Raw genomic sequence first — 25,440 nt, forward strand, 5'->3', positions numbered from 1 at the left:
ATGGGTAACCAACGTGATCAATTTTGGCACGAAAATAATAGTCATAAATGATAATTGATAGTAATTAAACATATAGACTAAAAATATTTTGCTAAAATTCTAAGACCAAATTTAGTATTTGCTCGTTTTAATGACTAAAAATCAAACTTAATTAATTTTAAATTTGAGAACTAAACTAATAACCATATAGTGTGGTAACATCTTCGTTATCATTTTAAATAGATAGTCATAAGTTTGAATCTCCAATAGTGATAAATTAAATTTTTTAGACTGAAAAATATTAAAGAAAGTATAGATCATATAAACTAAAAATAGTCGTAGAAACTAAACTAAAAAGTCTCTTTTGAAAAGGAAAGCTCGCCATCATAGATTTCCTTCTGGCTTTCTGCCAACAGAGGGAATTAGATCGATCTGAGATTCCTGTCCGAATCGCCGAGTCACGACTCGCTTATGCAGCAAAATCCGCCATGGATCGAGTTTTGAAAGCTGCGAGAACCTCTGGTTCACTCAACTTATCGAATCGTTCTCTCAGGTTGGCCACTTTAATTCGCTAATTAATGCGTTTAGTCTTTGCTTTATTGGTAATTGTAATAACTCCTTTCAACTTATAATGTTCATAAGGGAAGTGCCAGACGAGGTCTACCAAAGCTTGGATGCAGTTAGCGGTGATGAGAAATGGTGGGAGGTATATTTACACAGTTCACAAATTGTTTTTGAGACGTACATTGTTGTTTATTTGATGATCGAAGTTGAAATTCAAAATGATCAATTGCCATTTCTTGGTTGTTCAGCTGGTGAATTTATTTTGTGTCATTAGTTAAAATTGAAATTTGAAGTTTTAGACTGTGATTTCTAGGCCATAGAGCTTCACCAAGTTGTATTTATTTATTAAATATGTGACAATTTGAATGTGAAACTTGAAGTATTTGATTGTGATTGATGATTTCTAGGCAGTAGAGCTGCAGAAGTTGATTTTGGCTCATAATGATATTGAATCATTGAAGGAAGACCTCCGTAATTTACCTATGTTAACTGTTCTGAATGTTAGCCACAATAAGCTTACATGCCTTCCAGCTGCTATTGGAGAGTATGTCTTTTCAACATGTTTGTATATAAAACTCACTTGAATTTGTTTTGGTTCAAAGTTTCAAAGAATCTTCAGCTTACTGGTTTGCCTTTATTCTATTTGGGCAGGCTTCAAATGCTCAAATCATTGGATTTGTCATTTAATGTGATTCAGAGTATTCCAGAAGTAATTGGAGCAGCAGCAGCTCTTGTCAAGTATGTTTCCATTCTTTTCCACAATATAGCTTTTGCAAAAGAATTGAGAAACTGAGCTAAGATATTTTCATTTATACATGCTCACTCCAGGTTTGATTGCTCAAACAACCAACTAAATGATCTTCCTGATTCCCTTGGAAGATGTTCAAATCTAGCAGAACTCAAGGTAGTTCCTCTTCATAATTGTTAAGGTTTCAAAAGTTTTGGATACTTGAATTAGTGAGGCACTTTGTTTATTGGTCGCTGTGTCATTCCAAAATGTGATTGGTGCAATGATACTGATCATAAATTTCTGTTGTGATATTGTACATTACCTTGTGGTCTAGTGGCACCCGGTGTCCCGGTTCACGCCTCAGTGGAGGCAACTGTTAACTCTTTGTGCTTCAGTAACTTGAGAAAGTAGCTATGAACAGATACTACATTGTAACAGAGTCAGTCGTACTAAAAAAAAAAACATTGCATAATGCCTAGGTGTATTAAATTTCTACCAGTCCATTTGCTTTTTGATTTGGTAAGATCATGTAACTCTGCCACATGTGTATGAATTTTGGACATCTTAATGGAAATTTTAGATATCATGACATCTTTTGTTGATAAATGTATGTTGATGTTTGTGCAACTTCTGTATGCTTTCTGTTTGATTTCCCTCAGGCATCAAACAATAATATTTCCAGATTGCCAGAAGATCTAGCAAACTGTTCAAAATTAATGAAGTTGGAAGTGGAGGTACTAAAGATTGATTTAATTAATTGTCTTCATTGAATTTCTTACTTTCTGTGCACTCATTTATGAAGTTTTGTGGCTTTTTAAGCACATTATATTTCTTCATCCAGGGAAACAAGCTACCATTGCTATCTGAGAATTTGTTTTCATCATGCACAATGCTTACAGAACTGAATGCATGTAAAACTTTATCTTTTAGATTTGTTTTTGTTTTTATTTTTATTATATTTAAATCTGGTTGCTTGATAAATTGCATTTACATTTGGAAACTTTTTCAGCAAAAAACATGCTGAAAGGCATCCCTGAAAATATTGGAAATCTTACGCGATTGATTCGCCTAGATGTTCATCAAAACAGTGAGTAAATCAAAATTTCAGAGTTCTTGAAACAAATCTGTTTCACTTTTCCCATTCTCTAATAAAGATTGTTCATATTGAGTTTTGTTTTCTTATTATTGGTAGTCTGTATTATTTAGGTCTTTTTTCTTGCCTGGCCTGATTTACTATCTTATTGTTATAATTTTGCAGGAATTTCATCAATCCCATCATCAATAAAGGACTGCTCATCTCTTTTGGAGTTTTATATAGGGTATCCTCCATGCCATTAATCACAATACACCCACTTTCTCCTGAGATTTTAAGTGTAGAATTTTTGCTATTCTGAGTTCTTACTTTGAGCATTCCTCTCCAATAGGGGTAATGCACTTACTTCATTACCAGCAGAGATAGGAGCACTGACTCAATTGGGATCACTGGATCTCCATTCTAATCAGGTGGCTATTAACATACTAAGAGATTCCCACACTTTATTCACCAGTGTTTTAGTACACTAAAGAATCTCTTACAGTTTTATGATTGATGTGGTTTGAGAATTACTTGCAGAATGCTTTGGTATTTATAGTTTCTTTCTCAATGATCAGTTGGTGTTGTTGACGGGGCTTTGAGTGTTTCAGTAAATTATGTTTTTCCTTGGTTTGTAGTTAAAGGAGTATCCAGTGGAGGCATGTAAACTGCATCTTTCAGTCCTTGACTTGTCGAACAATTCATTGTCTGGTTTGCCTCCTGAAATTGGTATTGTCAGAATCTTTGAGGAATATTGTGGGCTTACTTTGATGCATAGCTATATTGTTATATATTTTCATATTAAACTTACTTCCCATCATTTTGAAGTTTGTATTATGAAACTGAAATGCTAGATGCCTATCATTCTGGTTTGCCCCTTCTGATAAGGAATGACTGGAAGGCATAAGGCTTCTGTAATGTTTCGTTCTTAAATAAGCTGATGTAAGCTGTGTCAAATCATGTCAGGCTTAATGACAACTTTACGAAGGCTTTTACTCGCCGGTAATCCAATACGAACACTTCGGAGGTTTGATTATTATCTCAATTGCCCTTTTGGTTTTCCCTAATATGGAAAAGTTTACTCAATTGTTCAAAAAGTAATTCAACTATTTGCCACCTTTCATCTTCAGCTCATTGGTGAATGGACCTACACCAGCTCTACTAAAATTCCTTCGAAGTAGACTTCCAACTGATGAAGGTAATTTGGTTCTAAACTAGTTTTGGTGTAGGTTTGAGCATTTTGCTCGTAATGACCTTGCATTAGTTGTTGAGTTTAAATCCTCATTTAATAGTCCAAGGGACTTAGCTGATAGATACAATGAATTTTCTTCATTATTATGTTCTTAATGTTTGACAACAGTTAACTTTTTTCTTGTTATACATAAAAATGTAGAGTCTGCTGCTAAAACACCTTCAAAAGAGGATGTAATATCCATGGCCAGAAGGATGTCCCTTACTTCAAAGGTTGTTCTTTCTACACACAGTTGTGAATTCTTTTCTTTTCCTTTCTGTGTGGTCTTCTCCCATGTTTTAATATGTTTTGGAGGGAGGTTTCGGATGTAAATGATCCATCACTATGGTCCATTTATGAGACTTTACAGATACTATCTTTTTGGACTATTGATCTGATCTCCTATATCTTATCCTGATCTATTGTTGCTTAACTTGTTGATACGTGCACTTTAGTTTAAACATTTCTTACAGAATTATATTGCGAATCTCCTTTATCTAGCTTTTGCTTTTACTAGTTTTTTTGTCTTTCAGGAAATTTCTTTAGGAAAGCTTGGTTTGACAGCTGTCCCATCAGATGTGTGGGAGTCTAATGATATCACAAAAGTTGATCTTTCTGGAAACTCAATTGAAGAGCTACCTGTTGAGCTTTGCTCTTGTGTTGCCCTTGAGGTAATATTTTCCACTGTTTCCTATATACAGTAAAGTTCAGCAGTATTAAACAATATTGGAAGTCCCCTAGACATTGACTGCTTACAAAACTTCCATGCTAAACTTTCAGCTAAATAATTATCATCGTTAATTCATTTTAAAAGAATGGTATAATTTCTTGCAGTTCATAGGAACTTAAAGCCTATTTCAGATTTCCAGGCCATACTCATACTCACTAGAATTCCATCCTTACAGCTAAATTAGGAAAGAACCTTTGGATCTAATATTGCTTATACTTGCAGCACAAGATTATTTGCTTTGTTTTCTTCAGAACTGTATCTCTTTTACCCCACTGATCACTTACAATAGGCCAATAGGGGCTGGATTGCTGTATCTCACACACACATCTATTATCCTATGCCATTGGATTGGATTGCTGTAGTGTATGTTGGTGTTTTTGAAAGGGGTTGAGGATTGTACAATAAAATAAGTTTTGTTATGTCTTATACTCTAAATTTTATCTAATTTTTTACATTTGCTGATTTGCATAAAGGTATGCTTCTGAGCTAGTGAGCTCTCAAGCATGCAATTTTAATTGGTAACATAGAGTTGTTTGTTTAAAAAAAAAAAAAAAAGTAATGACATTATTAGTCTGGTTTGACTCATGTGCATTACAGCCTAGTTGAGAGACCTCGGCCCAATCATAGATTCAATCATTCTAACATTGTTCACAAAAGCACTAAAGAAGAGCTTGCAAGAGTTACAGTTCTGTTGCTAAACCATTATATGTTTTGAACATGCAGGCTTTAATTTTATCAAAGAACAAGATAAAGGATTGGCCTAGTTCAATCTTGATCTCACTTTCTAGACTTACTTGTTTGAGACTCGACAACAATCCTCTAAGAAAGGTAATTGGTTTTAGTTCTGTAATCTTTATTGTTCCTAAAATGAAGAATGCAATGCCGCCTTTCATCTTAAAGTTGTATATTGCTCTAACGATAGCTGTAGGAGAATGATGCAGATTACAGAAGGCCTTATTATTGTTCTTAACATGAAATTGAAGAGCATTTTTCCTCAAGTTAATTCTGCTAGCCTTCAACTTCAAAATTGGACAAATTTAGTCACACGACTTTAATGATATGGACATTTTTGGTCTGATCATAGATTTTTCTTTAGAGTTTAGATTCAGATGGAAGATTCAAATATGATAACGTTTGGAGGGTATTTTTGTCATTTTATCCTCCAATCTCTCAATTTCCATTGCCATAGACTCCCACTGCATGTTTGGATCTAGAAATGTGTTAAAGAAAAACTCTAAATCCATAAATTATTAGATGAAATTGTTAAGTGCTAGTATAATTTCAGAAGAGTCCACGACAATTTCCTGGCAGGGACCAAATGGAATGAACTTCTTTTCCTCTTTAAAGTTGTACATTCTTTTAGTGTGTGTGTGTGCCCTATTTGGAGTTTTCATATGAACCAAAGCTGTGCTCTCTAGGAAAAAAGAAGTGGCCCATTATCTATTTATGATGCAGGATTCTGTCCTTGTCTCCTTGATGAATTTTCATAAATTGGCTAAAGAACTTAGTTTGTAAATCTTATTCATAAATTATTATTAAGTCATCAAATGATCTGCCATTCTGCCCCAAGCTTTCATGTTGTAACCAATTTTAGAATAATGGCAATATTTAAGTACATTTGATCATCAATTATTTGGTATATTGTCTACCTCCTGGCTCCTGCTTGTTTGGCCTAGAGGAGAAAGTTCAATTTTCTCTAACAATTTTATTTCTAACTTGGTTTGCTCATCCCTAGATACCATCAGATGGCTTTCAAGCTGTGGCCAAGCTTCGGATTCTGGACCTAACCGGCAATATAGGTTCTTTGCCAGAACATCCAGCATTTTCTTGCATGCCAGACTTGCAGGAGCTTTACTTGAGGTTTGTTTAGTAAGATGTTACATTCTGATAATCTGATGTGTATTGCTGTCACTCTGGCATCACTTTCACTTTGTGCACTACTCTTATTCTACATAACTGAGCAGAAGGATGCAGATATCTTTAGTCCCATCTGATATAATGAGCTTGAAGCATTTAAGAATTCTTGATTTGAGCCAAAATGCCCTTCAATCAATTCCTGAGGTAACATCTTTTGTCTAATTTAAGTTAAAGACTTGCTGTTTTTCATTTAAGTATTGCCCTATATATATGAGCAGGTATTGTGTGAGACACGCAATACTTTTAGTTAAAATGTACTCCGTAATACTTTTCTATACACTAATAAAAAAGTATTACACTTTAGTTAAAAACTATTACACGTGAGACGGTCTTACACAAGATGTCTATTTTTTGCGTATAAACCAAGCTATAGAAATTTGCAATATAGACTATAAGTGTCACATTGGATCATTATACCATGGACCATGGTTCATTGTTAGGTGAACCAAATTAAATTCTTTTCTTTTTTTTTTTCAACTTAAGTTTTTTTCTTCTTTATTTTCTTTTTATACAAATAAAATTAATATATAAAAATATATCATTAAAAAACTCTAATTAAGATATTTTAAGTGACACCCATATTGATATTTTTTTATTTTAATGTTTTTGTTATAATCTAAGGTTGGGCCAATGTCACTCAACTAGGCTATAACGCACATGGGCCAAACCACACTAAAAGACTGAATGCAATCAATTAGCTAGTTTAGTCCATGGCCTTATAAACGAAATTTTTTTTTATTCAGACCATAACAAAAATTACATTTTTAATATATTAAAAGTACATTATTTGTGTACTGAATGTACATTATACAAAATAATGTAATTTTAGTACTCAAATAATATATTTTTCCTAAATGCAATGTACATTTTTAATATACTAAAAGTATATTATTTGTGTACTAAATGTACATTATTTGATAGTATGGTGTGGCCACACAGCTATGTGGACCATGGTTCATACAATAATGATTGCTTGTAAACCAATCATTATTGTGTGGACCATACTAGATTACTATCAAATAATGTACATTCAGTACACAAATAATGTACTTTTAGTATATTAAAAATGTACATTTTGTTATGGTCCACACAATAATTTGCCCTTATAAACCCATATATATGTTCTCTCTTATTTTTTAAATTGGGGACTCTTAGTAGTTTTAAATTAACATACGATTATATTCAGTTAATATATTATGTTCATTATCAATATGCTATTATTTCATTTCCAAAATGCGGTAGGTTCATTTTTTCGATACTAATGGAAATACATGATAATACTAATAAACATTAAATAAGTTTCATTAAGCAAGCACTACAAGTTCATTTTCAAAGTACCACATGTTCATTTTCACAATTATAATGCAACTATATTATAATGATGGATCTCAAATAGATTCATAAATGAAACATTGTAGGTTCATTTTTACAATACTAAATGTTCATCTTTATAATATTAATGTAACTACATCATAATAGTGCTAAACCTAAAATAGATTCATTAAGAGAATATTAGGTTTATTTTCACATGTAGAAGGTTCATTTTATTAATATTACTACTACAACAATAAACAACTAAAATTCAAAATAATATGAGTATCATTCAAAAGATGTCAATGAGATATTTTTAATAATATGTTAATATATTTTGTAACGTTGATTTTATTGACCATGCTACACCCCTAATTTTACCAATCACAAACCAACCCTCTATGATGTGGCAAAATCCAACATTAATAAAACTAAAATTAAAAAAGAAAAACTAATGCCTAGTATTTTGCCATGTCATGGAGTGGTTGGTTTGTAAGTGGTAAAATTAGGGGTAATTAGCAAAAAAAAAAAAAAAAAAAAAAAAAAAAAGAATAATGTGTCAATGATAATATGCAAATTGATATCATCTTAATAAACCTACAGTAGTATAATATTGAACCATAATCAATAATGCTTTTTGTTAAGTGTTGGAGGTTTTTGGAAGAACATACGTATCCTCTCTGTTTATTATATGTTTTGCAGTGAAAGGAATACATGTATTTATACAATCAGTACCACTAGAAACTATGGTAAGTATCCCTAATATTAAGCCTAACATCATGCTATAATAAAGGCTAAATATATACATACTAAATATATATGAAAAACTGATCTTCCCGATCTTCCCTTATTCTTCTAACACTTTTTAATGAACCATGGTCTATGATATAATTTGCAGTTTTTATCCACAGATTCATAGAAGCTTTAGATCTTAATCCTCTACTTTGTTATATTTGACTTGGCTGCAGGGAATGAAAGATTTGAATTCTCTTACGGAGCTGGACCTTTCAGACAATAATATTTCTTCACTTCCACCTGAACTAGTAAGTAGTAAGCACTAAGCATACAAAGCTTCTATATCTAGATAGCCATGACTGTCAATTTCTTAAAAGTGCACAGTATTGAAAGCATGTGGATATGAGTTTTGACAATCATGTTAGATAGAGATCAAACTCTTTGATTGTTTCTCAATGGAAAACTTTACAAGCCTAGGATGCAAATGACTAAAAAGTTACACTTAATAATTGAAGTCACCTACAATGGATACTGTATGATATAGTTAAAAGTGACAGCTTTTTAACATTTGCATCATTGCATTTCTATTATGGTTTTCTCAATTCTGTGAGAAAACATATATTTGCTTGTGTAGACCTGGCCCTTTTTTAGGGCTTGATTTAATCATGTCAGAAATGATGGTAAAAACAAGATCCAGTCAAAAGCTTTCAATCAGCATAACATCTCTTTCCTTCAAAGCATGAAACTGCAAAAGAATGTTAAGTTTCTGTAAATACAAAGTTTATCTTTCTGCACATAAACTCATTGCTTTCCCAAAAATATATGTTTGTAGGGTTTACTGGAACCCAGCCTGCAAGTGTTAAAAGTTGAGGGAAACCCACTGCGGAGGTACAGTATTATTTTCTTTGATATCGTGCATGCTGATTATCACAAATAGTCAAGGTCAATTAACAGATTCTTTTCCCTTTTTCCATCCCCAGCATCCGAAGGGCAATTTTGGATAGAGGAACAAAAGCTATTTTGAAATACTTAAAGGACAAAATTATAGAGCATTAACACCTTTAATCTGGTCTGAGTTCTTTTTGGAGCTTTACTTTTTGGGTCAATGTGAAAGTAAAAGTTGTATCTTTAGCCTGTATCTTTTATGACCAAGTTTCATATCAAAGACCAACTGCAACTTCCTTTTAAACTATTGATGTATCTTTCCTGTGTGATTGTTTCGGAAATTTTACAATTATTAATGTTGTTGTAATTGCTGTACTATGGACTGAACTTCAATATGAGAATAATTGGCCTAGTATTATGAGCTCAATTTTCATTAAGCATGGTGTACTACAATTGTTCATGTGAATAAACTTTGCGTGTCGGTGTACACATGATTTCTGCCGTTTAAGTACTTGTACATGACCAATAATAGCGATAGTTTAGTACTTAAACGGCAGAAATCATTTGAGTACTTTAAGTACTAAACTATCACTCTATTGATTACTTTATACTCCGTACAAGCTTGTGAATGGTGCAACTGTCAACTAAATACTAACAGCACAGGTTATTGCTGTCAAATAGATAAATTTTACAGCTACGTGCCTGTTGCTTTGACATTTTCATCATCATTTGCTTTGACGTTTTCATCATCATTTTCACCTTCCCGCAATAGTTTGAATTTGATAATCTTTTGGAGCTGGGTTATTGGATTTACTCGCTTGGCTGATGCTTGCTTAGGATCTGCTATGCATTTTCCCGAGAAAAGGTTAGCATCAGATGGACCTGTCTCTTCATGAACCACTGGAGGGGCATCTGCATGAAAGAGCTTTATTAAGACAGATGATAAAGTACTACATGCACGGTGTCATTGAACCATTGGCTCAATATAACAGCCATTAAAATGACGAGAATAGGTGTTGACAACACAGACAAACGGAATATAACTCTATTTGCGGTGACTGAATGAGCATAGTGAGAGGAAGGTGCAAATGACTTAATGTGTTTCTTCTAGAAAGCAGCAAATAGATCAAAAGGTACTGGCTTTTAGCCTTTTACCATAACTTATGCACATTTCTCTGAAGACGATGGATGGTTACAATATATAGAGATTAATTAGAGGTCCTCTTTTAAGTTTAAGCATAGATATATTTTTGGGAATGATATATGGATATTAACCTTATGCCAATATGAAAACCAATGCTATTTCCCATGTGTTTGCACTTATACATGATATATGAGGGCATAATCTAGAATCAAGATTGCATGTGCTACATGCCAGTTAGCATTTTGATAAATATTGTCACATGAGGGCCAATATATAAGCTTTACAGCACAATCTCCTCATATTTCAGTTAAAGTCTCCAAGATTAGCACCTTGATGTAGGTTAATAGCAAAACTTGTAATATGGCTCACCAGTTTCACCAAAGACAAGGCATGTTCCAATAGTCTCCACATATTCCCCTATCTGTAAAAAAAACAAAAAACAAAACAAAAGGGAATTATATGAGCTCAGAAAATTATTCAACTACACACCACACTATGATATGAAGAGGGCATGGGCTATTATACAATGATTTAGTCCAAATTGAAACACACTACTGTTTCATGCCAATTACTCAATGAGGAACTTGGGACATCCTGTTTTTATTTTTATTTTTTTTTGGAGGGGAAGATGAGAGAAACCGGTAGCCACTACATGAGTGCGTGGGCTGGTGTACACAAGACCTTGTGACCCTAGGTGGCAAAGGACCACAAGAAAAAAAAAAAAAAAAAAAACACATACACACACACTGACACACATGGCCTAAGGCAGCTTGAACAAGTATGTAACTTTTTCCAAAATTTAACCACAGACAACATTCCAACCCAGAGAAACTTGTGGAGTTATTTAAAGAAAAAGATTAATCAAAAAGTTAAAACTCCAGAGCTCACCAGCTTGATTTTTCCATCAATGGTCAAAATGGGGTTCAACGTATCAAGTCCCTGCATTATTTATTAGAATACGGCATACATTACGTGTCACAAAATCAATACAAATAAATAATTATAGTATTTATAATACAGTATAGTATATAGGAAAGCAAGAAATTGATACCGAAAGAACATAGGGGGCGTTTGGGGGAATTGAAATTTGATCAGAAACACTGTCCAGATCCATCAATACATACTCTTCCTCCTTCAATTCATCATCATGCCGCTGAAAATTCTGCTCCATATCACCCCAAAAGGAAAATCTTTTTGGGGCTCCAATTCGCCTTAAAGTATCCGTGTAATCAGGGTTCGTAGTGTTTGGCGGAGATAGATAGTATCGTCGGCTCGTCGCGAGGCTGAGGCAGTGAGGGGTGGAAGCAGAGGCTACTCAGGCAAGGCTAGGGTTTTGCTTCTGCACTGTGCGTCTCTCGGTCTCTCTGCAGCTCACTTTGGTTTGAGAAGAAAAGTTCACAAGGAATCAAATTTTAATTTTGTGAAAAAGAATAAAGGCAGATTTTGGGAATGATTTTTTTTGTGTTTTTTTAAATTTAGTTGGTAGAGAAGAAGTTTATAGTTTTGTTGTTATACTAGTTTTTCATGCCTACTAAGCGAATGAGATAATGTCCATGTTTATTACTTCCTCTGTCTCATTTTATCTGGCCTATTTACTATTCATTAGTCAAACCAACTCTTCTTATTTCTTTAGTAATTTTTTATTATTTTTAAATTTAATTTTTTGTGTTTAATAGTACTGTAGTTTCTAAATATATAAATTTTATATATTAATGCTAAACTTAATAATATGAAAAATTGAATTAAAAATTACTTCAGTCAAACCTCGTTAAACGAACCAGACAACTATTTTGGGACGGAGGTAGTATTAAACAAACATTTCAAAATATATCAATGCAATATTATATAAGAGATGTTGATACATATGTAATTGAATGTTAAATTTGTTTATTTAAATTACAATTCAAGGTTTATTTTGGTGTATCAAATATTTTCTCTTTAATAAAATCAAGACATAATAATTTCTTTGAGCAGATACTATGTATAGGGTTAGATTGTAGTACTAAAAAAAAAGACGTAATAATTTATATTTATTTATTGTGTAATGGTATTTTTGTTTAACAATTCATATTGATTGGCCATTTGGAGTTCCAGGGATCGCTGCAGATTTTCCATGTACATTTTTCGAATATTTAATGTAGTTAATTAAATATTAATCATTTATATTTATTAATTATCAGTAGACTAATTGACCTTATTATTAAATAATAAGTTAATAGTCAATTTAGTTATTGACTATAATGATTTTTCTCAATTTAGTCATAAACGACATTTTGTACTTAATTAAGTTCCCGACTTCGTTGATTTTATTCGATTGAGTCCTTTATTAAAATAGTTTGATAATTTAACTTTTATTTATACCTAATTTAGTTATCGACTATAGTAGTTTTGCTCAAATTAGTATAAGACTATAACCAGCATAGTTGGTGTGGTGGTTCAGCACCTTGTTCCTTAAGCATGGGGTTGAGGGTTCAATTCCACCCATGTGAATGGACTAAAGCATTTGGCTAGTCCCCTACCACCCATCACTTAGTGTCCTCTGACTGTTAGGGGTTCCGGATATTAAATCATTAAACAATTGTATTAGGGAAAATGACACTTTTTCTCCTACTTTATTAAAGTGACAGTTTTTCCCCACAATTATTTAAAAAGTGGTAGCTTTTCCCCCTATAATGTTAAATTGATATTTTTACCCTTAAAATGATTATTTCATTTATTTTTATTCTCCAACCAAGTATTACTAATATGTATGGAAGATCATGGTTCGATACGAACCTAATCGAACACTATAGCAATTGAATTTAAATAGTATGGACGGTTACGGTTATGATTCAGAACCGAAAAAATAAAATAAAATAATTGTTGAATTTAGACTATTTTTAAATACGAAATAAAATAAATAAATAAATAAGTTTTGATGGGCGGTTCAAAATCAAAATTGGAATTGAACCGTACTGATTTATCAAAATAAGTGTTTGACCATTTTCACTATATATGACTGTGGTTCAGTTCCAGTTCACGGTTCAACAATTATTTAATTTTATTTTTTTTCGGTTCTGAATCGTAACCAGAACCGTCCATACTATTTAACAGTGTTTGGTTAGGTTCGAACCGAATCATGATCATCCATACATATAAGTAATAATTTGTTAGAGAAGAAAAATAAATGAAATAATTATTTTTAAGGGTAAAAATGCTAATTTAACATTTCAGGGGGGAAAATAGCCACTTTAATAACACAAGGCGAAAAAGTATTATATGCACGGGGAAAAAGTGCCATTTTCCCATTGTATTATTAATTAATTTGAATCAGGTTAGAACCGTTAGATGATACCATTATTATCCAATAACTAATAAGTTTAAAATAATTTAACAAAATAAGGCAAAATCGTATATGCATTACTGTTTTTAAAGAAAAAAAAAAACAGAATTAAAAATCTTGTTGGACTTTGTTAAAATCGAGGTCATGAAAAACTGGCGCGTTTGGAATATAATCATCATCCTAGTTGGCAAGTAATGTTTGTCTGACACTGAATTCCACAAATTCGCTTACTTGGGCTGTGTGGGTGCGCTCCACGTGTCACCTGACGACACCTCAGCTTCCGCTTTCAGCAACCTACGGACATGCCTTCGCACTGTCCAGAAATCCAACACCTTTTTGACCGATTCAATTTCTCAAAGTAAAACGCAGTAATAATTAAGAAAAGGGTTCAGTAATTGAATTATTAAATATTGAAATTTTCTAACCAAAATCAGAAAAATCTGTTAAAATAATAAAGAATCGGATTTCTGGGGAAGATTCTTCTCCTTCCTTACTAAGATTCTAGACAGACAAAAGCTTGTGACAGCCAAGAAATGTGGCCATAAAAGCAAGCTCAACCAGTTGGACATTTTGACATTTTTGTCTTTAGTTTGCTCTCCAATTTTTTTTTTCTTTTTTTGGGTTTTTTTTTTTTTGAAATTTACTATTTTTTTTCTTTAATTGCGGCAAAAAAGTTGAAAATAATCGCCACTCATAAAAGCTTCACCGGTCGCTTTCCTCTTCTCCTTTTCTTTCTTTCTTTCTTTCTATATATATAAATATATATACGTATATATTACTCCAATGACTCCGCTACTGAATTCTCTTTTCCTCACCTACTTGAGATCTCGCAAACCCCTGGGTTTCTTTCTCTCTTTCTGTTTTGATTTTCTTTGAATTTTGGGTTCCTGTACGGTTTTGAGATCTGGGTTTTTAAAATTCTTTTGAAGTTTTACTCGAAAAGTTTTGAATTTCAGCTTTGTTGTTTGTTGGGTTTTCAGTTTTCAGCTTTGAAGGTCCCGTCTTCTGATGATAATTTCGTTGAACCCACGATTTTCGTATTCAATTTTGTCGAATTTTGTTAAATCTGATGTTTTCTTCATAAACTGTCTCAACTGTCTCCGATTCCGCCTAAAAATTTGATAGCTTTCGTATTTCTGGGTTTTAGATTGTGTGGATGAAAATGGGGGATAAATTGAGGTCAGCTTCCATGGATGACTTGCCAGTGCATTTGGTTCTTGAAATCTTGATATCGGGTCGATTGAGAGCTGTTGATTTAGTGAGTTTGGAAATGAGTTCGAGGACTTTCAGGTTAAGTCATGGGATGTTTCCTAAAGAATTCAGGTCGTTGGTGGAATTTGCTGCTTTTCAGCTCTGTGCCTTGCACCCCATATATGCTTCTCTTCAATTAAGTGCCCGGAGAGAGCTTCTGAATCGGTGTAACGATAATTGGAAACGAGTTCTCAGATTCTTGCAGTCTGTGAAGCAGTCCTCTGACATGGTTGAAACCTCTGCAGGCAATGTACTAATTCTTACAAGCTTTTGTCTTTTGTTTATCCATCAATTAATGTGTTTTTGACATTGATCATTTGTTTAAATTGAGGTTTTAACTACACAGGAACTTCCTTATATTGATTGTTGTTTTGAAATAGCAAAGTATATCTATATTACCCTGAAGTACTAGGTGGAAGAAACATGTTTGTTGTGATTCAGATATCAAGGTCTTGGTATTCTAGTTTTTTGGTTATGGGTGATTATGGCTCTGTTTGACACACTTAGCTGAAAACTTTTTTTTTTTGAAAACCACTTAGCTGAAAACTTAGCTAAAAGCTGAAGTAGCTAATAAGCTAACTAATTGAAATAAAAATATTTGGTAAAATTAGCTATTGAATGAGCGGATAAGTGTAAAAATACATAAAAAGATAAACTGAAATACTAAGATTATGATCAATGGAGGGTAGATGGTGTCATTCTTGTAAATTAATAAGGATAAAAAAAGCCAATAGTTTATTTTAAAACACTACCTGGGATAGCATTTCAAAATAAGCTGTTATTTTAAGCTCCCCATATTTTACTAAATAGAGAGATAATAAGCTTATTTGTAGCTTCAAATAAGTTATAAGCTCTAAAATAAGTTCTACCAAACAGAGCCTATATGTTGTGGACTATTGAGGCTGAGTGCATTATTGCTTATTACTACATGTCATTGGCAGATGCAAATTAAGAGCGGAAGATATCACACATTGCTGATTAATGATGCGGCTGTATACTCGTGTGGCTCGAGTTTATGTGGTGTTCTTGGTCATGGGCCTGAAACAACACAGTGTGTGGAATTTACGCCTATCAGCTTCCCATTTCCTGTACAAGTCATCCAAGTTTCAGCTTCCCACAATCACGCCGCTTTTGTGACCCAGTCTGGAGAGGTAAGCACGGTCCATATTTAGCTATTTCTTCTTATATGTAGGATAGGTATTAGCTCTTAGGATACTTGTTCATATCATCATTGACAGCTTGTGTCATGAGTTCCTTTATTTAACTCCATTGGATAGAGTTTACATATTCAGAGTATGTCATTTTCTCGTTTTTCCAACTTGATGGTGGTTTCTATATATTTATACTGTGTTTTATTCTTCTTTTTGGGTATATTTGCTGTTTCCTAGGACTAATGTCTCATATGTATACTTGGGGCCCTAAAAGTTTTTTTTTTTTTTTTTTTTTTTTTTTTTGGAAATTATGGTGTTGGTTGAAATGTGAGACAACCAGATAGGTCATAATTTAGGGATAAATCTTAATTAATCCTTTTTTACCGTGTCACTAATGTTATTTGCAATTTGTGTAGGTATTCACTTGCGGAGATAACTCATCCTTCTGTTGTGGGCACAGTGATACAGGTCGCCCTATATTCAGGCCTCGGCTTGTAGAGGCACTAAAGCATATACCCTGCAAACAGGTAAATATACCTCAGAAGATCATCCATTATTCTGTTCTACTATAGACACAAAGGTTTCACCTTATTTGCAACATAAACATGGGAAGATGTGAAACTTGTCCTCAGCTTGCCATCCTTTTATTCAAAAAATGAACTAAAATAAATTTTGCAATTCAGTTTTAATATATATGTGTGCATGCATATTTATTTAGATTTTAGTTAGTTATTTATTGAATGAATTAGATGGAAATTTGCAATTAATATCTAGTGAAAGTCATTGAAGAAATGCTTTAATAATTTTACCAAGACAATTGGACAAGCCATTTCACTCTCTAGTCTATACTCTATAAAGACAAGGCTTTGCTTCATATAATTTATTATTCATATATAGAAGCAAACCCGTAGCCATTATCCGAGGGTGTGCACTTGGTAAACCCTACCTTGTGACCCTACTCGACAAAGGACAACAAGGAGGTAAACGAGCCTAGATTGCCCATAGCTGACAGCTCAAACCAAGAAGGCTAGTAGGCTAGTCCTACTGGGAGTCAAACTTGTAACATTATGGTTACTAAGTCAATAGTCTGACCAACTTGGTTGAGGTTGTCCCCAATTTTGGTTTCTGCTTGAATATGCAGCTCACGATTGTTGAAACTGGTTCAGGTTGCTGCAGGTCTGAGTTTCACCATGTTTCTTACAACACTAGGCCACGTCTACACATGCGGGACAAATGCACAAGGTCAGCTTGGTCATGGTGACACACTGGATAGGCCAACACCTAAATGCGTAGAGCTGCTTGCATCCAACGGCTCGGTTGTTCAAATTGCTGCTGGCCCAAGCTATGCCCTTGCCGTGGCATGCGATGGGTTACTCTACTCTTTTGGTTCGGGCACCAATTTCTGTCTTGGCCACGGGGAGCAGCACAATGAACTGCAGCCGCGTGCAATCCAGTCATTTAGGCGGAAGGGCATTCATCTGCTTCGTGTGTCTGCTGGCGATGAGCATGTTGTAGCACTCGATTCCAACGGATATGTAAGTCATCAAACTGTAATAAATTGAATAACGGATTCGTTGTCTCTTCCACCAACTGTTTATTAAACCATCTATGGTCTTCTATCGGTTACCCCAGGTGTACACATGGGGAAAAGGTTATTGTGGTGCACTCGGACACGGAGATGAGATCAATAAGACTACTCCAGAACTTGTCAACAACCTTAAGAGCCACCTCGCCATTCAGGTTTTCGAAATCTCTTTCACTTCCACTTCTTTATAGGAATCATTAACTGGAAGCACCATTCATGTTCTAGATAACATAATCGGAGCAATATAACATAGGCTAAGCGTGCTAATTTGTTTAAGGAGACCTGAAGTTACTATGATGCATTAATTATACCTTAGAGTTCCCTATAAATTCCCACAACTTTAGAAGATTAAACCCCATTATCTCATTTTCTGCATCATACTTTCCATTGCTTTTTTCTCATAAGAATATTTTTTTTTTTGAGTACTACTGACTCTGTCACAATGTAGTATTTGTTCATAGCTACTTTCTCAACCTACTAAAGCACAAAGAGTCAACAGTCGCCTCCACTAAGGCTCGAACCCACTCCCTTTCATGTGAGGGTGTAAACCGAGTGCCACTAGACTACAAGGTCTTTGGCACTCATAAGAATATTTGATTGGTAGTATAAAAACCATAAATTTCCATTCTTAAATCTGGCTTGAAAGAGCAAAGGATAGACCATAGTTTTCAAGTAAACAGCATGCTGCTATGCTTTTTCATCCACATTTCATTCTTGAACTCAGCCAAAAGTTATTGCTTTGGTTTCCACGATAGGTTTGTGCCAGTAAGAGGAAAACTTTCGTGTTAGTGGATGATGGTTCGGTCTTTGGCTTTGGGTGGATGGGTTTTGGTAGCCTCGGTTTCCTTGACAGAGGAGTATCCGATAAAGTTGGAAGGCCCCGGGTCCTTGACAGCCTGAGATCCCATCACATATCCCAGATTAGCACTGCCCTGTACCACACCATAGTAATCACGAGTCGCGGGCAAATCTTCGGGTTTGGAGATAACGAGAGAGCGCAACTTGGAATAGATACGCTCCGGGGATGCCTAAATCCTACAGAAATTCAGCTGCAGAAAGCATCACCAATGTAGAATATGGTAAAAATTGGACCATATTTAAGCTGATTTACCATTAGGAGTTATTTCATATTGGGACTTCATTATTCCCCTTTTTTTTCCAAGAACTAATTGTGGTGCTGTAGTTCTAGGATCTGTTGTGAATTGTGAATGTTTCTGTTCACGAAAAACAACTTTGTTTCCTATTTTCTTCTTGTTTTGCACTTGTACTATGTTTACAAATGCTAGGATGCAAATATATTTTTTATGAGATAATTTGCTTTATATTTTCTGAATTTTTTAATACAAAGAATCAATGTTTCCAAGATTTGATCCCATGAACACCTATTTAGAAGGTAATTGCATTACATTAGTTGGTATGCAAACAATTTTTTAAAGGATACCAAAAACTGCAAATCTTTTTATTTCTTCCAAATAATACTCTAATTTCACACTTTAATAAGTTCCAAAAATAAAATCTAGAGTAACACTTATGGATCAGATCTTTGACCTCATTAATCAAGATTCGAACAGTCTCAGTCCTCTTTGACTTCATTAATCAAGATTCAATCCGTCTCACGAATTAAGACTGTAAAATGGTCTGAGTTTTTGCCTTAAATCTAAATTGCTAACTCTTCCTATAAAAATTGAAAATGTTGCTTTTGAAGTTGAGTTGTGATACTCAAAGAAAGAAAGCAATGTTCCTTGAAAACACCAAACTTAACATTAAACTGACGAAGTTTAGGTCTCAGATTCTTCCAAATACTGACGAAAAACCTCCAAGATGTTTGAAAATGTCACAATTCCGACCAGGCTCCAATCATCCTCAATCACCCAAACATAATTAACACGATTCGCGATGGCCTGAATCATCACCGCCGCCAGAGAGCTGCCGGGATGGCACACGATGGCCTCCGCTCTTCTGCTCATCCTCAACGACTGGCTGCTGGAGGAATTGCCGTCGATGTAGGCCATGAGTTCCCCGGCGGAGAGCGCGGCGACAGCGGCGGCCACCGTCTCGTCGCAGGCGGCGAGGGCGGAAGGGGAGATCTCTCGGATCAGAACGCCGTCGTCGTCCACCACCGCCACCGAGGTCTGATCGGCGAGGGAGCGGTGAATGGCCTTCAGAGCTGATGACGCCGGCGAGTGGTATCCGACGGCGGAGAATTCGGCGGCGATTATCCCCAGCGCGTGAATGGAGAGCGCCGGGAGAGGCGAGAAAAGGCCGATTGAGCCTAGAAGGTATCTCATTACGTCTTCTTGAGTTAACCAGCAGAATTCCTGGGCGTTGTGAAGGGTTGTGATCGCCGGAGGTGTTTTCTTTTGCAGATGGAATTTCCTTCTTGAGGATGATGACCTTACTCTCTCTATAGGAACTACGAGGTTCTGGACACCTTGGGCCATCAAATCAATGGCTTCTACTACGCTGCAATATAATCACGTTAGAATTTTAATTAGTTAGATTAGTTAACCATACAATTATGTTATGTAATCTCTATATAAACATGCTTCTCATAACAAAAAATGTTTACTCATTCTGTCTCGGTGTGGTGTGTAACATTTTGTTGTATGTTATGCAACTCGTTGCTGTGTGTTATGCTGGGATTAGTTACTCGTCTCTTAATTTATTGATTTGTCTTTAGTTAGTTATTAAGTTGTCCATGGATGCTTCAAATTTTGAAATTTAGTCATAAAATTGGATTAACATATGGGCATTGATCTTGTAAAATCTATGGTCCATATTAGTCCACATAGTTCTCACATGGGAATCTTAATTATATGAATACCCTCCACCATATGAGAATTTGTGGGTAAATTCAAATCAAATATCTAATGGATGGAAAATCAAGTAAATAAATGGCATCAATTTTTGTACAAATTTTTAAAATGAGTAGGGTTATTTTTATAAAGGAATAAGGTCCAAATTGGCCACTGAACGTTACCTCAAAGTGCAATTAGGCCACTGAACAAAAAAAAAGTGCGGTAAGATCACTGAACACTCCAAATGTATGCAATGAGTATTATTAAAAGGGGTAGGGGTGGCCACAAGTGCTTTTTTTTTTATATTATTTTTTTCAATTTTTTAAATTATTTATATTTTAATAGTTTATTATTAAAAATTATTGGGAAAAGAGTCAAATACACCCTTAAACTTTACTCAAAAGTGCAATTAGGCCCTTCAACTTTTAAAAGGTTCAATTAAACACTTAAACTTGTTATTTTGAGTCAAATAAACCTAATTTACGAGTAACCAACAAGTTACAGTAAATTTTTTATGTTGATCGCTGCTAATCGGTTGACCACCGCAAAAAAAGTCTACCAGACTGGTCGTCCTCTCCTACCAGTAGTCGCCTTCTCCATTGCAGAAGGCGACCTCTGGTCGTCCTCTCCATTAGAGAAGGCGACTGTTGGTCTTCCTCTCTAATGGAGAGGACGACCAGTCTCGTCCTCTCACCAGAGGTCGCCTTCTCCACCTGAGAAGGGGACTGGCCGGTTGTCTTCTCCGGTGAGAAGGCGTGATTTTTTTATTTTTTTATTTTTGTTATCGTCGGAGTTTTTTTTTTTCGCTGGAGCTTTTTTCTTTCGCCGGAAAATAGTCGGAAATTCAAATGACCGGTTATTCCAAGTGAATAACCGGCTATTGGGTTTAGATGCCTCAAAATGACATGTTCAAGTGTTTAATTGAACCTTTTTAAAGTTGAAGGGCCTAATTGCACTTTTGAGTAAAGTTCAGGAGTGTATTTGACCCTTTTCCCAAAATTATTTTAAAATGTCAACTCATAGTCCACATAAACAAGTTAACTGATGAAATGCATGGTAACCTGCTATTAGGTGAAATTGAATACATTAGGAATGTTCAGTGGCCTAATTGTACTTTTTTTTGGTTCAGTGGTCTAATTGTACTTTTAGGTTACATTCAGTGGCCAATTTGAACCTTATTATAAATTTGTTTATTTTCATTCGTTATATTTACTAGATCAATGGTTTAGATTTGTGTCATCACCTAGGGCATGGTTCTTACCTCATTATGACCTATAAAGTGTCATTTTAGTATTATAATAATTTTAAAAAAAGATATCCTCAAGAACTCAATTAATATCAAGGAATCCTAAGAATGAATATTCCCTTGCAAAGGGAATAATTCATTTTCAAGAATGTTATTCATAATTATTCCTGGAAATAATATGTCAAGACGCATAATGGAATATGTCTATTTTTAAAAATGTTATTTCATTGTGACCTATTTCATGAACAAAAATTGCTTTAAGTTTCTAGTAATGGGATGCAATTGAGAAATTCCTTCACTCCAATCACAAGAGAAGTCAATTTTTACTACTATTTCTTGAATATACTTATTAGCATTCCGCGGTCATGAATTAATTATATTCGAATAGGAAATTTAAAAAAAAAACAATTATTTTTTACTTTTCTTCTCACAATTATTAAGTCATTCACTCATTCTCCCCTTTTTTTCTTAAATATTATTGTTGTCACATTTTAATATTTTATTACATACATACGGTCCTTCTAATAATTTTTTTTAATAAAAAATAGTAAATGTGTAACACATCCTCTTATTAAAAACTATACATTTTTACTATCTAGGAGCCAAAGTGGTCAAGGTAATAATATAGTTCTAAACTGAAAATGAGATGTATTTCTACTGATTTTTACGGACAAAATATTTAATCAGAAACACTAATTAAATGTAACAAAATAGTGAAAGTTGTATATCAAATATAATATTTAAGGATCAGAAGCGGTTAATAGTTAGGAAAATTTTCTTATGAAACCGTCTCACAGATTATCATTTGTGAGTCAAAGTTGAGAGTTGAGTATTTGATAAGTATTAGTACATTTTTCACATAAGTATTACAATTTCAACCCTTAATATTATATTTTGATTTAGTATCACTTTTTTTTTTTTTCAAAAGCGTCACATTTTTGCATTATTACTTTTTCTCTCATAAGTAACAATTACACATTTATCCATGATTAGTCTTATATTCTTTTACCTCAAAAGTAATACAATTTTCCTTATCAGTAACAAACAACTTATTCCTAATTAATACTATATTTTTCAGTAAGTATTACATTTTCATTATGACCCAATGACTCGTCAGATATGTAAGACGGCCTCACAAGAGCCTCACTCTAATATTTATGGTGTTGAAAGTGAAAATAGTAAATAAATTTTTATCAAACACATTTAAAAAAAAAAAAAAAAAAGAGGATATTGTTCTAGTAGAGTAGTAATGTAATAGGTTGAAAAAAGCACTAAATTGATAGAATAGAAAAATATTATGTGTACTTTATTTTTTATACTCAATTTTTACTCTACACATAAAATATTAATGTAAACATTTATACCGGGACTCACATAGAAAAAGTAACTTATTGTGTCTGTCATGTTAGAAAGTAGTAAAATTTATAAAGTAAGATTTGAAAGTAGGTGTAGTAAAATTGGATAGAATAATATTACCTAGAAGAAGGTTCTAGGTGGCGAATGGGGCCAGGGATCTGAGAGAGCAAGACAGAGAGTGGTGCAGCGAGACCCAAAGAAGGGGAAGAAAGATTCTCCTCAACTTCGCAAAGGTAAGAGATGATATCAACCATGCATATTTTCCCAATGCACACGCACCCTGCTTCTTTGTTCTCGCCGCCGACCGAGTGGTCGCAGCTCCACACGCTGATGGCGTCGTCCTCGCCGGAGTTGAGCGCCGCCAGGGCTTCTCCCACGGTGGCCGACACGACGGAGAGCGACCTCAACGCCGGCTTGCCCAGGCAGAGATCAGCTACCTTATGACCCAACAACCCAGTTGCCATGCAAGTACAAAGAGAGAGAAAAGAGTGTTTGGTTAGTTGCTTATTTTGGGCGAAGGGGTTTTTGGGTTGAAGCTTACTTATTAAGGAGAGTGTTTAGCTTAGCTTGGATCTCCAACAAACACACTTCAACACCTACCCCACGCACACCTCACGCCCCCCACAACTAATTTTCATTTTTACATTATTAATTACACCAACAATGTTATTTTTATTCACGTTTTAACTAAATATTTTACTTAATAACTTACATGTTAAGTATCATACATATTAGACTATTAATGTATCAATCTTAGCTCGAAATTGATGGAATGACCCAATAAGACCTACAAAGTTTTAAAGTAGTTAGGGCTAAAATATTTTTTTATCAATAAAAATTAACCTGATAAGCCTGACACAATAAGTTCAGTGACTCGAAAGGGCTAGCATGAACTTTAATGGCCTAACCTGATAACTAGAGCCACATAAACATATTCTTTGTTATAGTATAAGTATATTAATTATTATGAAAAAAAATAATGAAAAAGAACATACTATAAATATTATATTATAGTATAAATATATTAATTATTTTGAATTGGAATTTAGAAATGGAAGTTTATATTGATTGAATGATGTATAAGTTTAGATTTATTAGTGTAAATACACTAGTTAATTTATTTATTAAAATTGAAAGCTTATTACAATAATGTCAATTTAAAAATGTCAAAAGTTTTAGTTGAGTCCGCCCAATAAACCTGACAACCTGAGATTTTAGAGTTAGTTAGGGCCAAGTTTTGAACCCAATAACAAAAAAAATAAAATAAATTAGTCGGAAATGATAAGCCCGACATCCCCATAAAACACGTCAAAAACTAAATAGGTTGGCCCGATAGATATCTCTAGCTACATAGTTCTTCGAGTCTGTAATCTATTCGGACTAGAAGACTCGTAATACTGAGTTACCGAAAAAATATTGGTAGCTAGCTTTCTGACCTTTCGTTCTTTCTCTACTATATATATAGCACTAAAATAAATATAATGGGGTTAACATATAAATAAAAAAAATTAATTCTCAAAATATAATAATAAAAAATTTAATAACTCTTCTTGTTTTTTTTACTCGTCAAATTAGTTATAATATTATCAGTGGAACGGTTACTGCAAGTATTGAAAGAATTTTTTTCAGTAATGAAGATAGTGAAGAATATATTACGCAATTAAATGTAAAATAATTTGATAAATGATTATTAGTACATTTTCAAAGTATGAAAACCGTGTTACGCACAATCACAAAATAAAAATATTTTTCAAATATTTTTTATAAATATATAATTTATATTTATATTTCTATATATCATTGAGAGTAATATTAAATTTAGTATTTTGACACCACTAAATTTGGATCCTAACTCTGCCACTGGTTAAGATTAATTTTCTTCCACATAATTTACACTTGAAATAAAAAGTTGAATTGAAAGATTATTACATTTATTAATGGACAAAGACAAGTCGCTTTGATTGTGGTTTTTTTAAAATCAAATTAATTAATTAACAAAAAAAAAAGAAGCTTTTTTGTAATTTTTCTTCCTCGCAATAAGCTGCTTATCATTTTTCGAAACTTAAATTTTAACATAAAATATCTTGTCAAATACCTTGTGCTCAGATGATATGGTGTGATTCTCTCATATGGGAGATTATAAGATCGAGCTTCAGTGGAGACGAATTGACTCTTTGTGCTACAATAAGTTGAAAAAATATAATTAAATAATATATAATAAAACGTAATAGGGTCAGTTATATTAAAAAAAATATCTTATTTATTTCTTAATTAATTGTTCCTCATTCTTAATTCAATGAAATTGCTGCTTTATTTGGCAACCAATCTCATCATCCCCGCTGGCAAGCATGACGAATCTTAGGGTGCGTTTGGTTCGCACATGGGAATCGGAATCGGAATGGGTATCAAATACTTGGTAATGGTAATGGGTTT

General features: G+C 33.8%; 4 protein-coding genes across 4 annotated transcripts; 2 read left to right on the forward strand and 2 right to left on the reverse strand.

Annotated features, from left to right (window-relative positions):
- Nucleotides 1–355: 355 nt before the first annotated feature.
- LOC116030836 (plant intracellular Ras-group-related LRR protein 6) lies at nt 356–9,591 on the forward strand. Its single transcript, XM_031273185.1, has 21 exons — nt 356–532; nt 622–685; nt 951–1,087; nt 1,195–1,281; nt 1,372–1,447; nt 1,933–2,007; nt 2,115–2,184; nt 2,283–2,360; nt 2,532–2,592; nt 2,698–2,776; nt 2,984–3,074; nt 3,312–3,372; nt 3,476–3,543; nt 3,739–3,809; nt 4,110–4,247; nt 5,030–5,134; nt 6,042–6,166; nt 6,271–6,367; nt 8,503–8,577; nt 9,102–9,157; nt 9,250–9,591. Exons 1-21 carry the CDS (start codon nt 468–470, stop codon nt 9,323–9,325), a joined length of 1,755 nt encoding a protein of 584 aa, XP_031129045.1. The 5' UTR covers nt 356–467; the 3' UTR covers nt 9,326–9,591.
- LOC116030843 lies at nt 9,550–11,712 on the reverse strand. The gene is made up of 4 exons (XM_031273198.1): nt 11,350–11,712; nt 11,187–11,237; nt 10,668–10,719; nt 9,550–10,066 (listed from the first exon to the last, which is right to left on the reverse strand). Exons 1-4 carry the CDS (start codon nt 11,467–11,469, stop codon nt 9,849–9,851), a joined length of 441 nt encoding a protein of 146 aa, XP_031129058.1. The 5' UTR covers nt 11,470–11,712; the 3' UTR covers nt 9,550–9,848.
- A 2,686-nt stretch (nt 11,713–14,398) lies between these two features.
- Nucleotides 14,399–18,940, forward strand: LOC116028583 (ultraviolet-B receptor UVR8). The gene is made up of 6 exons (XM_031270342.1): nt 14,399–15,121; nt 15,813–16,022; nt 16,439–16,549; nt 17,189–17,557; nt 17,655–17,762; nt 18,363–18,940. The coding sequence occupies exons 1-6, from the start codon at nt 14,777–14,779 to the stop codon at nt 18,678–18,680; spliced, it is 1,461 nt and encodes a 486-aa protein (XP_031126202.1). The 5' UTR covers nt 14,399–14,776; the 3' UTR covers nt 18,681–18,940.
- A 120-nt stretch (nt 18,941–19,060) lies between these two features.
- LOC116028589 (CBS domain-containing protein CBSX5-like) lies at nt 19,061–23,538 on the reverse strand. The gene is made up of 2 exons (XM_031270350.1): nt 23,128–23,538; nt 19,061–20,070 (listed from the first exon to the last, which is right to left on the reverse strand). Exons 1-2 carry the CDS (start codon nt 23,469–23,471, stop codon nt 19,386–19,388), a joined length of 1,029 nt encoding a protein of 342 aa, XP_031126210.1. The 5' UTR covers nt 23,472–23,538; the 3' UTR covers nt 19,061–19,385.
- Nucleotides 23,539–25,440: the final 1,902 nt, after the last annotated feature.

The sequence above is a fragment of the Ipomoea triloba genome, chromosome 1 (assembly GCF_003576645.1).
Source record: "Ipomoea triloba cultivar NCNSP0323 chromosome 1, ASM357664v1".
Taxonomy (NCBI): Eukaryota; Viridiplantae; Streptophyta; class Magnoliopsida; order Solanales; family Convolvulaceae; genus Ipomoea; species Ipomoea triloba.

Excerpts from the sequence above, each read along its gene's own strand:
- LOC116030836 (XM_031273185.1), top strand. The coding sequence starts at position 468 with ATGGATCGAGTTTTGAAAGCTGCGAGAACCTCTGGTTCACTCAACTTA. Across the intron at positions 2,777-2,983 it reads TGGATCTCCATTCTAATCAG|TTAAAGGAGTATCCAGTGGA; the intron begins GTGGCTATTAAC and ends CTTGGTTTGTAG. Across the intron at positions 5,135-6,041 it reads ACAACAATCCTCTAAGAAAG|ATACCATCAGATGGCTTTCA; the intron begins GTAATTGGTTTT and ends GCTCATCCCTAG.
- LOC116030843 (XM_031273198.1), bottom strand. The coding sequence starts at position 11,469 with ATGGAGCAGAATTTTCAGCGGCATGATGATGAATTGAAGGAGGAAGAG. Across the intron at positions 11,238-11,349 it reads ACGCCCCCTATGTTCTTTCG|GGACTTGATACGTTGAACCC; the intron begins GTATCAATTTCT and ends TAAATAATGCAG. Across the intron at positions 10,720-11,186 it reads TTGATGGAAAAATCAAGCTG|ATAGGGGAATATGTGGAGAC; the intron begins GTGAGCTCTGGA and ends TTTTTTTTACAG.
- LOC116028583 (XM_031270342.1), top strand. The coding sequence starts at position 14,777 with ATGAAAATGGGGGATAAATTGAGGTCAGCTTCCATGGATGACTTGCCA. Across the intron at positions 16,023-16,438 it reads TTGTGACCCAGTCTGGAGAG|GTATTCACTTGCGGAGATAA; the intron begins GTAAGCACGGTC and ends CAATTTGTGTAG. Across the intron at positions 17,558-17,654 it reads CACTCGATTCCAACGGATAT|GTGTACACATGGGGAAAAGG; the intron begins GTAAGTCATCAA and ends CGGTTACCCCAG.
- LOC116028589 (XM_031270350.1), bottom strand. The coding sequence starts at position 23,471 with ATGGCAACTGGGTTGTTGGGTCATAAGGTAGCTGATCTCTGCCTGGGC. Across the intron at positions 20,071-23,127 it reads CACCTAGAACCTTCTTCTAG|CGTAGTAGAAGCCATTGATT; the intron begins GTAATATTATTC and ends ATTATATTGCAG.